The following is a 13,582-nucleotide window of genomic DNA, read 5'->3' as shown; positions in this document are numbered from 1 at the left end:
CAAGGGCATTGAAGATGAAACGTGGCTGGGTCTTTCAGCATGACAATGATCCCAAACGCCCCCCCCAGGCAACGAAAGAGTGGCTTCGTAAGAAGCATTTCAAGGTCCTGGAGTGGCCTAGCCAGTCTCCAGATCTCAACCCCATGGAAAACCTTTGGAGGGAGTTGAAAGTCCGTGTTGCCCAGTGACAGCCCCAAAACATCACTGCTCTAGAGGAGATCTGCATGGAGGAATGGGCCAAAATACCAGCAACAGTGTGTGAAAACCCTGTGAAGACTTACAGAAAAGTTTGACCTCTGTCATTGCCAACAAAGGATATATAACAAAGTATTGAGATGAACTTTTGATATTGACCAAATACTTATTTTCCACCATGATTTGCAAATAAATTCTTTAAAAATCAGACAATGTGATTTTCTGGATTTTTTCCCCCATTTTGTCTCTCATAGTTGAGGTATACCTATGATGAAAATGACAGGCCTCTCTCATCTTTTTAAGTGGGAGAACTTGCACAATTGGTGGCTGACTAAATACTTTTTTGCCCCACTGTATGTGAATAAGTCTGAAATATGGAATGTTTTGCAAGAATGAGAAGTTGGCTTGGTTGTTAAATACAGTAAGAGCACATATACTGACAATACAGTTTGCATGAAAATAAATGGAATTCTAAGTGAATGGTCCAACACTATGCAGTGAATAAGACAAGAATGTGGGATGTCCTCTTAGTTGTTTCATGTATTTATGGATAAATGTATATGGAATGCTTGTGGCCAACAGAGGTCTGTTGGTTGGGAACATTAATGTGTGCATACATTAACCCAAACAATGTGCTGCAAAACTGAATGATGCAACAATGATCTGAAAATTAATGTATCAAAGACCAAGACAGTTGTGCTTAACAGGGAAAATATAGAAAGTAAATGCAAGTTATACTGTACAACCCATGACACCACACAGAGAACAAATGAAGATGGAATTGCAAAACAAATGTGTGATGGAAGACTTAAGAGCTAGACAGGAAAGAGAATACTCCAAGACAGTCACAGTTGAATTATGTTGATGAGGTCCTCATCAAACTGTGATAAGAAGTTTAAGTAACTAAAGGCAATGTATAAATTGGTATATGGATGTAGTGGAAGCAAGGATGGCATGCAAAGATGGAAATATGTAGGGATATATAGTGAGTGGTATATATTACTTTTCCCTTTTTCATAGGTTTAATTCTTTGGCTTATACAGTGGGGCAAAAAAGTATTTAGTCAGCCACCAATTGTGCAAGTTCTCCCACTTAAAAAGATGAGAGAGGCCTGTCATTTTCATCATAGGTATACCTCAACTATGAGAGACAAAATGAGGGAAAAAATCCAGAAAATCAGTCTGATTTTTAAAGAATTTATTTGCAAATCATGGTGGAAAATAAGTATTTGGTCAATATCAAAAGTTCATCTCAATACTTTGTTATATATCATTTGTTGGCAATGACAGAGGTCAAACGTTTTCTGTAAGTCTTCACAAGGTTTTCACACACTGTTGCTGGTATTTTGGCCCATTCCTCCATGCAGATCTCCTCTAGAGCAGTGATGTTTTGGGGCTGTCACTGGGCAACACGGACTTTCAACTCCCTCCAAAGGTTTTCCATGGGGTTGAGATCTGGAGACTGGCTAGGCCACTCCAGGACCTTGAAATGCTTCTTACGAAGCCACTCCTTCGTTGCCGGGGGGGGGGGTGTTTGGGATCATTGTCATGCTGAAAGACCCAGCCACGTTTCATCTTCAATGCCCTTGCTGATGAAGGAGGTGTTCACTCAAAATCTCACGATACATGGCCCCATTCATTCTTTCCTTTACACGGATCAGTCGTCCTGGTCCCTTTGCAGAAAAACAGCCCCAAAGCATGATGTTTCCACCCCCATGCTTCACAGTAGGTATGGTGTTCTTTGGATGCAACTCAGCATTCTCTCTCCTCCAAACACGACAAGTTGAGTTTAGACCAAAACGTTCTACTTTGGTTTCATCTGACCATATGACATTCTCCCAATCCTCTTCTGGATCATCCAAATGCTCTCTAGCAAACTTCAGACAGGCCCGGACATGTACTGGCTTAAGCAGGGGGACACATCTGGCACTGCAGGATTTGAGTCCCTGGCAGCATGTGTTACTGATGGTAGCCTTTGTTACTTTGGTCCCAGCTCTCTGCAGGTCATTCACTAGGTCCCCCCATGCGGTTCTGGGATTTTTGCTCACCGTTCTTGTGATCATTTTGACCCCACAGGGTGAGATCTTGCATGGAGCCCCAGATCAAGGGAGATTATCAGTGGTATGTATGTCTTCCATTTTCTAATTATTGCTCCCACAGTTGATTTCTTCACACCAAGCTGCTTGCCTATTGCAGATTCAGTCTTCCCAGCCTGGTGCAGGTCTACAATTTTGTTTCTGGTGTCCTTCAACAGCTCTTTGGTCTTGGCCATAGTGGAGCTTGGAGTGTGACTGTTTGAGGTTGTGGACAGGTGTCTTTTATACTGATAACAAGGTCAAACAGGTGCCATTACTACAGGTAACGAGTGGTAGACAGAGGAGCCTCTTAAAGAAGTAGTTACAGGTCTGTGAGAGCCAGACATCTTGCTTGTTTGTAGGTGACCAAATACTTATTTTCCACCATGATTTGCAAATAAATTCTTTAAAAATCAGACAATGTGATTTTCTGGATTTTTTCCCCCATTTTGTCTCTCATAGTTGAGGTATACCTATGATGAAAATTACAGGCCTCTCTCATCTTTTTAAGTGGGAGAACTTGCACAATTGGTGGCTGACTAAATACTTTTTTGCCCCACTGTAATTTCTTACTCCTTTTTTGTACTCTATATAAAACTGTTTACCCCAATAGGGTATAGTGTGATGGGTATGTATGTATGAGCCACAACCATTTGGCCTTGTCCAACATTCATCTGAAAAATTATCAGAAGTAGGAGGAAACACTGAGAATAGGAGTTTCTCCCTATGATACTTAGATTATCCACACAGTGAGCAGTGAGCTATTGCAGTTTTTAAAAGCATGGACAGGTGCAGCCTTTTCATTTCTACAAATCATACATGTTAGCAAAACCATTCTGCATAGGTTCCCCAACTGTCTACACCACATGCATTCGTAAGCACAAGATTTGAACAGTGTATACAGAGCGCATGGAAAGGATGCTCGGGTGTATGTGTGTTTGTGTGCATGCACACCTTCAGGTCAGTTTTTGACTCCTGGCATCTCCCTGGACAAGTCCCTGAAGTTTTCTTGGTAATGTTTCAGAAGTGGTTTACCATTGCTTGCTTCCTAGGGCTGAGAGAGAGTGACTGGCCCAAGGTCACCCAGCTGGCTTTGTGCCTAAGGTGGAACTAGAACTCACAGTCTCCGGGTTTCTAGCCTTATGCCTAAACCACTGCACCAAACTGGCTCTCTGGAAGGGATCTTACATTATCAAAAAAAGAAGAAAAAAAAGATGTCCTTGTTTGAATGAATACAGTTTGACAACTTTCCATGTTTCAGTTCTGTGCCCAAGCTAATATACAGGTATATTTTTGGAGGGCCCTAACAAGCAGAATCCTTTATAAATGCAACCAGAGAATAATAGGAATTAATGGAGCATAAACTGGTTGTATTCATGGGAAAGTATCAGTAACAGTAGATTGTCTCATGTCCATAAAGATTAAAGATTCAAGTATACCTGGCTGTCGGCTGATTCAACAGATTCCTCAAGGCTTTGTCCAGACAATGAAAGAAGACCTTGATCCAATTCTAAATTATCCAGTGGAGTGTCGTTTTTCCTTTTTCCTTTCTTCTTCTTTTCAACAGGAGTTGGTCCTTGCTCCATGCTGCAGATACAAATGAACAGCATTATAGTATCAGAGCAAATATCATTGGACTCAATATCTATCTCTCGTGTTTTACCCAAATACTACCGTGAAAATCTTTTGTACTGGTTTCTCAGAAAGCATCATGCCCTTTGCAGTCAACATCCAGATTCAAATGACCATAGAGAAGTAATATCTTTGTGAAGGTTCCCTTTCTACTGCATTCTTTTCTGCTTACCCAAATGCCACTTTAAAGGCAAAGAGATTACTCTTTCCAACACTGAGCAATATGTATTCAAATAAATGCAAGTCAGAAAAATAGTACCTAGAGGCACTTCAGGTTGCTCACTTTGATTCCCAGCCAACTTTCTTTTGAGGAAATTATTTCACAGAACTATTATTTATGGACCTTTGCAAACAAAATACATATAAACATATGACATGTATAAGTTCACAACCAAAACTGATTTGACTACAGAAATTGGTTTTTAATCTAACACATTTAGCAAAATATAGGCCCTGTTGAAGTTTTGCATTAGTATGCAAGCTTCTTTACTTACATTGTCCCTTTCTTCCATTTAATTGGACAATTTTCACTTATAAGCAACCAGGGACATTAAAAACAATTGCTGTGAGCACCACATTATTAACATAATCATATAAAATATAATTAGAAATCTTTCCCTTCTTCTGATGTCTCACCTGTAATGAATTTAACTCTTCAGCTCATCAGGGAAGGCACATGTCCTCTTAAACAGTGTAAAGTAGAGATGCACAACTTTTTCTTGGCTGAAGGCCACACTTGGCCTTTAAATAGTGTACCATGGGCTTCATTCCAAAAAGTAATATGTGGGGCCAAGGCAAAATTAAATTTGATTTTGTTTCAATTACATTTACCTTGTATTAAAATTAACTACTGGTTTTGAAGGTCTCTGGAGCTGCATCCAAGGTTTTCAGAAGATGCACGCAGCTCTGGGACCTCTGGTTGTATACCTCTGGTACACTTACATTGATGATTATTTGTACATAATAATAACAATGCTAATAAGTAACAGCAACTACAGTATATTTAAGATATGAGATACTGAAGAATTGCAGCTTTATTTTTCTCTCAAATATCAGTACTTAATCATATTTTTCCGATAATTTTATTAAATGTTACAATTAAAAAATTAAAAGCAAATACTACTGCAATGCGCTCTACATGGGGCTACCCTTGAAGAATATCCGGAAGCTCCAGCTGGTCCAGAATGCGGCCGCGCGAGCAATTTTTGGGGCCCGAAGGAGGACCCATATAACACCTTTGCTCCGTGAGCTGCATTGGGTACCGGTTTGCTTCCGGGACCAATTCAAGGTGTTGGTTATCACCTTTAAAGCCCTACATGGCATGGGGCCAGGCTACCTGAAGGACTGCCTCGCCCCCACGATCTCAACCCGTCCCACCCAATCTCACAGAGAGGGCATGCTTCGGATCCCCGCGATAAAAGAACTTCGTTTAGTGGGATCCAGAAAGCGGGCCTTCTCTGCTGTGGCCCCCGCCCTCTGGAACATCTTGCCCCCAGAGATGAGACAGGCCCCCTCACTCCAGGCCTTTCAGAGGGATTTGAAGACCTGGCTCTGCCATCTGGCCTGGGGCAGGGAGGGAGGATATCAGAAATGGGGTTGGCTGGCCCCTTAGCGGCCTGGTGTGGCCCCCATCGGCCTCTTGGATTTTTTAGCTTTTTTATTTTTTAATGCTTGGTTTTTATAACTTTTAATTGTATTTATGTTTTTAGTGTGTTGTAAGCCGCCCAGAGTCCCCCATTGTGGGGAGATGGGTGGGGAAAAGTTAAATAAATCAATAAAAAAATAAAAATAAATAAATACAAATTTTAAAAAGAGTAAAAAGAAAGAATAGAAAGTGCAGAAAAGAGAATAGAGAGAAAGAAGAAAAGAAAGAAAAAATAATAATATAGTAAAGAAATATATAAAAAAGTAACTTCCCCCTTGTCACAAGTATAAACAATTTTAGTAGCTTATCACCTTTTCCTAAAATACAACAAATGGTTCTTCCCATATCTCATATTTTACCTATAAACAAAAGTTTAAAACCTTGTTATTGTCCTGATCAGGAAAAGTCCATTCAGGGTTACCAGAAACACAACATCAATATTTTAAACTTGATCAAATAAACCAACTTTATATTCCTTCCCTTTGCTTTTAACAATCTTGGTCTTTAATCCCTTCAAATAATGTCCTAGAACTCGATTTCTTTCCCTTTTTTGTCTCTTCTCACAAAATCCTTCAAAACTTTAATTTTGTAAGTAGACCTCAACTTACAACCACAATAGCGACCCGAAAATGCATGGTTAAGCAGTGGGGTCATTAAACAAGGCATCATGTGATTGCACCCAATTTTATGATATATTTTGTGGAAGTCATTAAGCAAATCACTTGCGATCATTAAGTGAACCACGCAGCCCCCCCCCCCGTTGATTTGGCTTGTCAGAAGCTGGCTGGGAAGGTCACAAATGGCAATCACATGACCCTGGGACACTGCAACCATAGTAAATGCATGCCAGTTGCCAAGCACACAAATTCTGATCACATGTCTGCGGGGACACTACAATGGTCGTAAGTGCGAGGACAGTTCATAAGTCACTTTTTTCAGCACCACTGTAATTTCAAATGGTCGCTAAATGAAAGATTGTAAGTTGAGGACAATCTCTAGGTCTCTTTTGTAAATACAATATAGGAAAGTTATCCAAGTCACTTTTCTGGTTTTTTATTTGTATATCCCTTTTAATTATTAAGATATCAGCCGGTTTCATTTTTATATCCAGCATATCATCTTTTTCCAAATCATTCTTGTAGCTTGTCATTTTTAAACCCACATTCAAACAAATTTCAGTCTGGTAAAACTTGTTCCTCTTCCATAACATCATTTACAGGTGAAACTCGAACAATTAGAATATCATGCAAATGTTCATTTATGTCAGTAAGGCAACTCAAAAGGTGAAACCAATATATGAGATAGACACATTACATGCAAAGCGAGATATGTCAAGCCTTACTTTGGTATAATTGCGATGATTATGGCGTACGGCTTATGAAAACCCCAAATTCACAATCTCAGAAAATTAGAATATTACATAACATTAATAACACAAGGATTGGAAATAGAACAATATCGGACCTCTGCAAAGTATAAGCATGCATATGTACTCAGTACTTGGTTTGGGGCCCTTTAGTAGCAATGACTGCCGCAATGCGGCATGGCATGGATGCTATCAGCCTGTGGCACTGCTGAGGTGTTATGGAAGACCAGGATGCTTTAATAGCGGCCTTCAGCTCCGCTGCATTCTTCAGTCTCATCTCCCTCATCTTTCTCTTGGCAATGCCCCATAGATTCTCTATGGGGTTCAGGTCAGGCGAGTTTGCTGGCCAATCAAGCACAGTAATCCCATGGTCAGTGAGCCAGGTTTTGGTACTTTTGGCAGTGTGGGCAGGTGCCAAGTCCTGCTGGAAAATGAAGTCAGCATCCCCATAAAGCTCGTCTGCGGAAGGAAGCATGAAGTGCTCCAAAATCTCCTGGTAGACGGCTGCATTGACCCTGGACTTAATGAAGCACAGTGGACCAACACCAGCAGATGACATGGCTCCCCAAATCAACACAGACTGTGGAAACTTCACACTGGACTTCAAGCATCGTGCATTGTGTGCCTCTCCATTCTTCCTCCAGACTCTGGGTCCTTGGTTCCCAAATGAGATGCAAAAGTTGCTCTCATCAGAAAAGAGGATTTTGGACCACTGGGCAACAGACCAGTTCTTTTTTTCTGTAGCCCAGGTAAGACGCTTCTGACGTTGTTTGTTGTTCAGGAGCGACTTGACAAGAGGAATACGACATTTGAAGCCCATGTCCAGGATCCGTCTGTGTGTGGTGGCTCTTGATGCACTAACTCCAGCCTCAGTCCACTCCTTGTGAAAGTCCCCAACACTTTTGAATGGCCTTTTCCTGACAATCCTCTCCAGGCTGCGGTCATCCCTGCTGCTTGTGCACCTTTTTCTTCCACACTTTTCCCTTCCACATAACCTTCTATTGATGTGCTTTGATACAGCATTTTGGGAACATCCAACTTCTTTTGCAATTACCTTTTGGGGCTTTCCCTCCTTATGGAGGGTGTCAATGATGGTTTTCTGCACAACTGTCGGGTCAGGAGTCTTTCCCATGATTGTGATTCCTACTGAACCAGCCTGAGAGACCATTTAAAGCCTCAGGAACCCTTTACAGGTGTTATGGATTCATTAGCTGATTAGAGTGGGACACTTTGAGCCTAGAATATTGAACCTTTTCACACTATTCTAATTTTCTGAGATTGTGAATTTGGGGTTTTCCTAAGCTGTACGCCATAATCATCACAATTATACCGAAGTAAGGCTTGGCATATCTCGCTTTGCATGTAATGCGTCTATCTCATATATTGGTTTCACCTTTTGAGTTGCCTTACTGACATAAATGAACTTTGCACGATATTCTAATTTTTCGAGTTTCACCTGTACACACAGTCTATCTATAACAGTAGACATTCTTAAAATTAACTTCTGAGTCCATTGTTCACAAATATTCTTCAATATATCCAATGTTAAAGTACTTCACTCCATTCTGTATAACAAGTCGAATTTAAGTGTTCTTCTCTTTAATTGTAATCTTTAATTCCTTCTGGTTCTCTCTAGTGTCCAACCTTCAAAGTGCCATCCTATCTTTTTTTTTTTCCAGAATTCAAAACAACAGCTGTTTCCCACAGGAAAGATTCTTATAATTAATTTCAAAATCTTATTTCAAATCCATCTGGATCCCTAGTCCATTTATAACTTTCCAAAAACAACACTCTAATCACTCTTTTGCCATTTATTCCCCCCAAAAAGAATTCTTCTAAGTCCTTAAACTCATACTTAAAACTTCTTTCGCTAAGGATTGAAGAAACTCAACCCAGTGAATGCCATAAAACTTGCTGTTCCAAAGGTTCTTAATATTTGTAAAACAGTAAAAAAGCAATTCCAAAAGTGATTAAGAAATGAGGCTTGGAGATTTATGTCCACATAGGCTACATTACAACTGGGAGCTTAGTTGGAATCCCTCGACTCCAAGCCACTCGGCTCACCAGCTGACTGCAAAAACCTAGGTTCCTGCAGTCTACTCATGAGGAGCAGCTCTCCAGAGTACATGTGAGCAATCTCACAATCTCTCCTTTCTCCGGAGAGATTTCGCTGGCCAGGATCCACCTTCTGGCCACCAATCTCCACCGTAAGTTAGTTGTTCTTTGGCTTAGCATGAAGTACAAACCTATCCATTATGGCCTAGCAATATGTGTGAACTAGGCGATTATGGCTTGTTAAACAAACCATTTAAAAAATCCTAGCTAATACATAAAGCAAGCTCATGGGTATTTCACATATATATAATTATACCACTTTGTTCTCTTGTATGCCATTTCTAGAGGAATCTTTGCCCACATCCTCATATAATTATCTGATTAAGGCACATATTCCATATGTGCTCCACCTTGACCTTCTGAATGAAAGGCAGGAGATAAATCTAACAAATAAATATAAATAGCAAATAAGTAAACTCAACAAATAACTAAATGTGAAAATAAATATTTTCTTCTAAACTGATATTAGGGAAGACACTTTTAGTTCTCACCCAACTATTTGAAAAAAATAGAATCTTGAACATGAGGATACAGAAGTTAGCCGTGACCAAAACCATAAATCTCTTGAAATTCCATATAGAAGTAAATTATCCACTAAGGTTGCAATAAAGTTAACTGTGCAGTAGAAAATGGGATATTTTAAAGAAACAAAGAGGGTGTGGTGAAAGGTGACTGGGAAATTATGGATGTAATGGACAGGTGATTTGACTCACTTGGGTGTTCTTCAAACAAAAAGAATCAGGATTGAGCAAGTGCTATGCTAATTGGATTGCAAACTGTCTGATGTTAACAGTGAGATCCTGTTATATATCCTCCATCTTCATAAATGGAAGTAAAGGATAGTAGTTAAAACATTTCCCTCAAGATGCAAAAAAAAAAATTCCAGTGGGGAAAAAAACAAAGATACTTAACTGTGGAACACTTTTCTATTTTCTTTCTGAAAAGAATACCTGGCAGTTGTGCATATTATAAAAAGGGTAGCTAGAATTATCTATTCTAAATGTCCTATGTCCATTATTTATCACTCCGATATTGTGCATATCATCTGTTAAGTGATAAAAATAAACTGCAAATAAAATGAAATTCTTCTTTATGTGCATATATTTTTATGCATATCAAGAAAAAATATCCACCTTCTCCCCTTTGGACATGAAGGCTGGACATAAACATGTCCAGAGCTGCTGGAAAACGGTAGCACTTCTGCAAAAGCATCATTGTTGCTCTAATTTGTCATTATATTGGATGTTCTTTGGTTAAAAAAAAAAATGGGGAAAGTATTACTTTTCACACACCCTGAATACAATGGATCATGGTCTGGGAGGAGGGTACCTGCAAACTGCTGCCAACAGTCTACTATTCTATAGCCATACTGAATGAACCCACTGTGTTGTTTTTCTCAGAATGTCAGGCCCCATGCTGTGGAACCTAAAAACTCATCTGTTTTACTATGGTATGAAAAATGGCTAGTTTGGTTAAATTCACATGGATGTGGATTTAGCAAGTTAAAAAGGAAAGCCTTGTAGTCGTTTCATATATTATATAGTAGCAGCTGCATATTAGCTGCTGTGAGAAGCCTGAGACAATTCTGACTCCCTGGGGTATATACTTAAACGTTTACAAATAAGTTCTGCATATATGCATATAATTTTACAGATAAGAAGCATAATGTGTAACCCAGATCTTCAAATAATGGAAACGCAAGGAATCCTCACTAATCGCAGAAAGGTTTAACATTTTATGTACGTGTTTATTTGTCACCATCCAAAACTGTGTTTAGTTCCAGAGAACACCCACAGTGTTCAATGTGGATCTATTCCAAATGCCTCAACCATTAGGTCCCTTCTTTCATCCTCTACAGCTTGATCAACTAATTTTCCAGTCACTGTCTTGTATGTGACAATATTCCCTTATTGATACTCAGTCTTTAAGTTCCTCAAATCAATTTCTCTTGCAAGCTTAATGCTATCTTCAACAGAGGTAGCATGTTTCTAAATATCAGCTGCTGGGAAACAACAGTGGGAGAGAGTTATTGTCCTTGTGTCCCACTTTATTTTTAAAAAATGCTATGTGAATGACAGGGCCAAATTGAAAGTTTCTAATTATATTTTTCTTTCCTTTCATCTCTTCTTGATCAGAGACCAACTGAAAGTGCATAATCTTCTGTATGATTCATTTAGAGTATTTTATTCATAAAACATGTACTTGAGAAAAAGGATATTCTGTATATGCACCCTGATTACATAATCAGGTCAATCCAAGCCAGATTTCCTACAGTGCTTCTCAGACAAATGTCTAGTTTTGAATGTCTTCTTCAACATCACCCAAAATGTAGTTGACTTTCATATCAAGTAAAAGATAATAAGAGTCTAATACCCTTTGCTGAACAATGATGCTTGTGCTAGTGCATCAATATCTGCAAAATATAGTTAGATAGCAGGCAGGTTTACATTCATTTGGTTTCGCATATCTGATACCAGCATTTGTACCAAATAAGAAACAGAAGAGTAGCACCAATTCATGGAGAAATCAAGAATAAAATATCCACAAGGATTACGGGAAATTGATCTTTAGTGTCCTGCATTTTAACCTGGAGTATAGTTTTGCTGCTTGTTTTGTAAGAAACAGTTGATCTGTTTTAATATTATTTTCACATCAGACCTTTATGCCACAGTTTTATAGGACATTGCTATTTGCTGCAGGTATGTAAAGAATAACTCTCATAAAAGAACTTTTTAGGGCAGGTGTGAGCTAATGACATGCTTCTAATTTCATCAGAAGCTGTGGAAGTGCAGTGCTGCTGGTGCTTTCAATTTTGTAATAAGTCCCCAGACATTGATTCTGTAGTTACAATTAACAACCATTCCATTCATAGATGTTGAAGCTCACTATGATTAAAAATAATTTAGAGGAGATTATGCCACGATTACCAGCCGCTTAGAGAATTTGCAGCAACGGTTCTATTTGCATATATGTTTTACTCTGACATTTTGGAAGCAACTTTCCTTAGCTATCTACATTTGAACATGTGTTTTGAAGGAATCAAAGGACTTGAATCCATGTTTCTGAGTCCTGAAACAGCAACAGTGATCAGTTTGTCACCAGCAGGTTGCCCACAAACATCAGGAGCACAGCTTGCAGCAATCATTAAGGCTCATTGATAAGAATCTAATTAGTACAATAATTTAAGTTTTTTTCTTAACAAGAAATAGCTTTTGCATCTTTTTGCATGGTTAGAAACCATTATAAGTATATACGGCTGAGCATATTTATTTCACAGAGCCTCTTCAAGATTAACCAAATTCACTTTTTTTCCATAAACATCAAATGGTATTTATAATATGGTTCTGGTCTGAAATTAGTAAGAAGGCCAGAGGGCATCATAGCAAGATAAGCCCATTGATGCAGCACCCTGGAGAGCTCAGAGTGAGGAACTTGCTCCAATAAAGATTTTTTGCTTCTCCCAGAACCGTTTACTCTTTCTCGGATCTGCTCCTTCCCAAGACTTAAACACTGTCCTCTGGCCTGAAGCCCAGCATTGCTCCACAATTAAATCCCTCCAGATTGATGCCAGTATCAATCGGTTCAGCACAGGGATGTATGAAAAGCCAGGTATGGACAGTCTATATCCCACAATACTTCCTGGCCCAGCTAATCTGGTTGGCTTCTCCAACTGAGTTGGGCTGAATGTTGAGTTCAAGATGAGAGTCATGACAACTCTTTGATGTTCAGGAGAATTACACAGGTGATATGGTTTAGCTTCATACTTAAACCTACATTGTGTGCCTTCAAACGTCTTTCAATTCCACTCTCATGATAGCGTAATTTTTTTATATACAATGCATGCTGAATTCCAACAAAAAACTGACCTATAGAAATAAGTATTATCAGCTTCTGGCTATTGCAGAACAGGAGGTAACATTTTTAATTTAAGTAACAAACACTAATACTATCACAAGGAATACCTGTACATGCTTGTGAGGCTTAAACTTTGTGCACAGTGCAAATTAATAATCCTTGCCAAATCAAGCACCTTTGCATATAAATTTTCAAGCATACAAACAATATAAGTGCAACAGGTTATCCAGCTCTGCCAATATCTTCAGCCAGGTCAAAGGTAGACACAGCAGCAAAGGCTTGAGGCAACTATCAATTATATGCATTTCTCTCAAAATCAGTAATTCATTCATAATTAAAACAACTAGTTTACATAGCCAGAAATGTAATTTTAAGACATGCACTTTTCTCCATCATGGCTTAACACCACTAAAAAACATAAAAGAAACTGCCTCACAGTTAAATTGGGAAATTGGGTTTTATCTCTGATTCTGTCACCAAGTAAACTATAGGACAACAATCTGTCTTATTCAATTTTTATGAAATTTGAAAGAGGGATAATGTTGGATAAAGAGGCTAATATTTGTTCCCCACTTAGACTTTCAAGTCATTATGCAAAATGGTCTCACAGAAAGCAAGCTTTAGTGAATCCTGTTACTGATCACAAATACAATTGCATTTATTCTTTTCAAACCACTGGGTGTGACATTCAAGACAAGAC

The 13,582-nt window shown here is 38.9% G+C and overlaps 1 protein-coding gene across 7 annotated transcripts in view; it reads right to left on the bottom strand.

Annotated features, from left to right (window-relative positions):
* Positions 1-13,582, bottom strand: part of CHD6 (chromodomain helicase DNA binding protein 6) — a 146,506-nt gene that overhangs the window by 70,123 nt on the left and 62,801 nt on the right. For all 7 annotated transcript variants that reach the window (XM_088154339.1, XM_025166561.2, XM_025166647.2 and 4 more), the window contains one exon: positions 3,709-3,856. In XM_088154339.1, coding sequence (XP_088010465.1) covers positions 3,709-3,856 — 148 coding nt within the window. The remainder of the gene's footprint in view (positions 1-3,708; positions 3,857-13,582) is intronic.

Source organism: Python bivittatus, unplaced genomic scaffold (genome assembly GCF_059951505.1).
Source record: "Python bivittatus isolate LINGU-HERP-01145 unplaced genomic scaffold, Pbiv_v1 ctg000700_np1212, whole genome shotgun sequence".
NCBI lineage: Eukaryota > Metazoa > Chordata > Lepidosauria > Squamata > Pythonidae > Python > Python bivittatus.
Note: the sequence above shows the minus strand (reverse complement) of the source record. Positions and strands in the feature narration are given on the sequence as shown.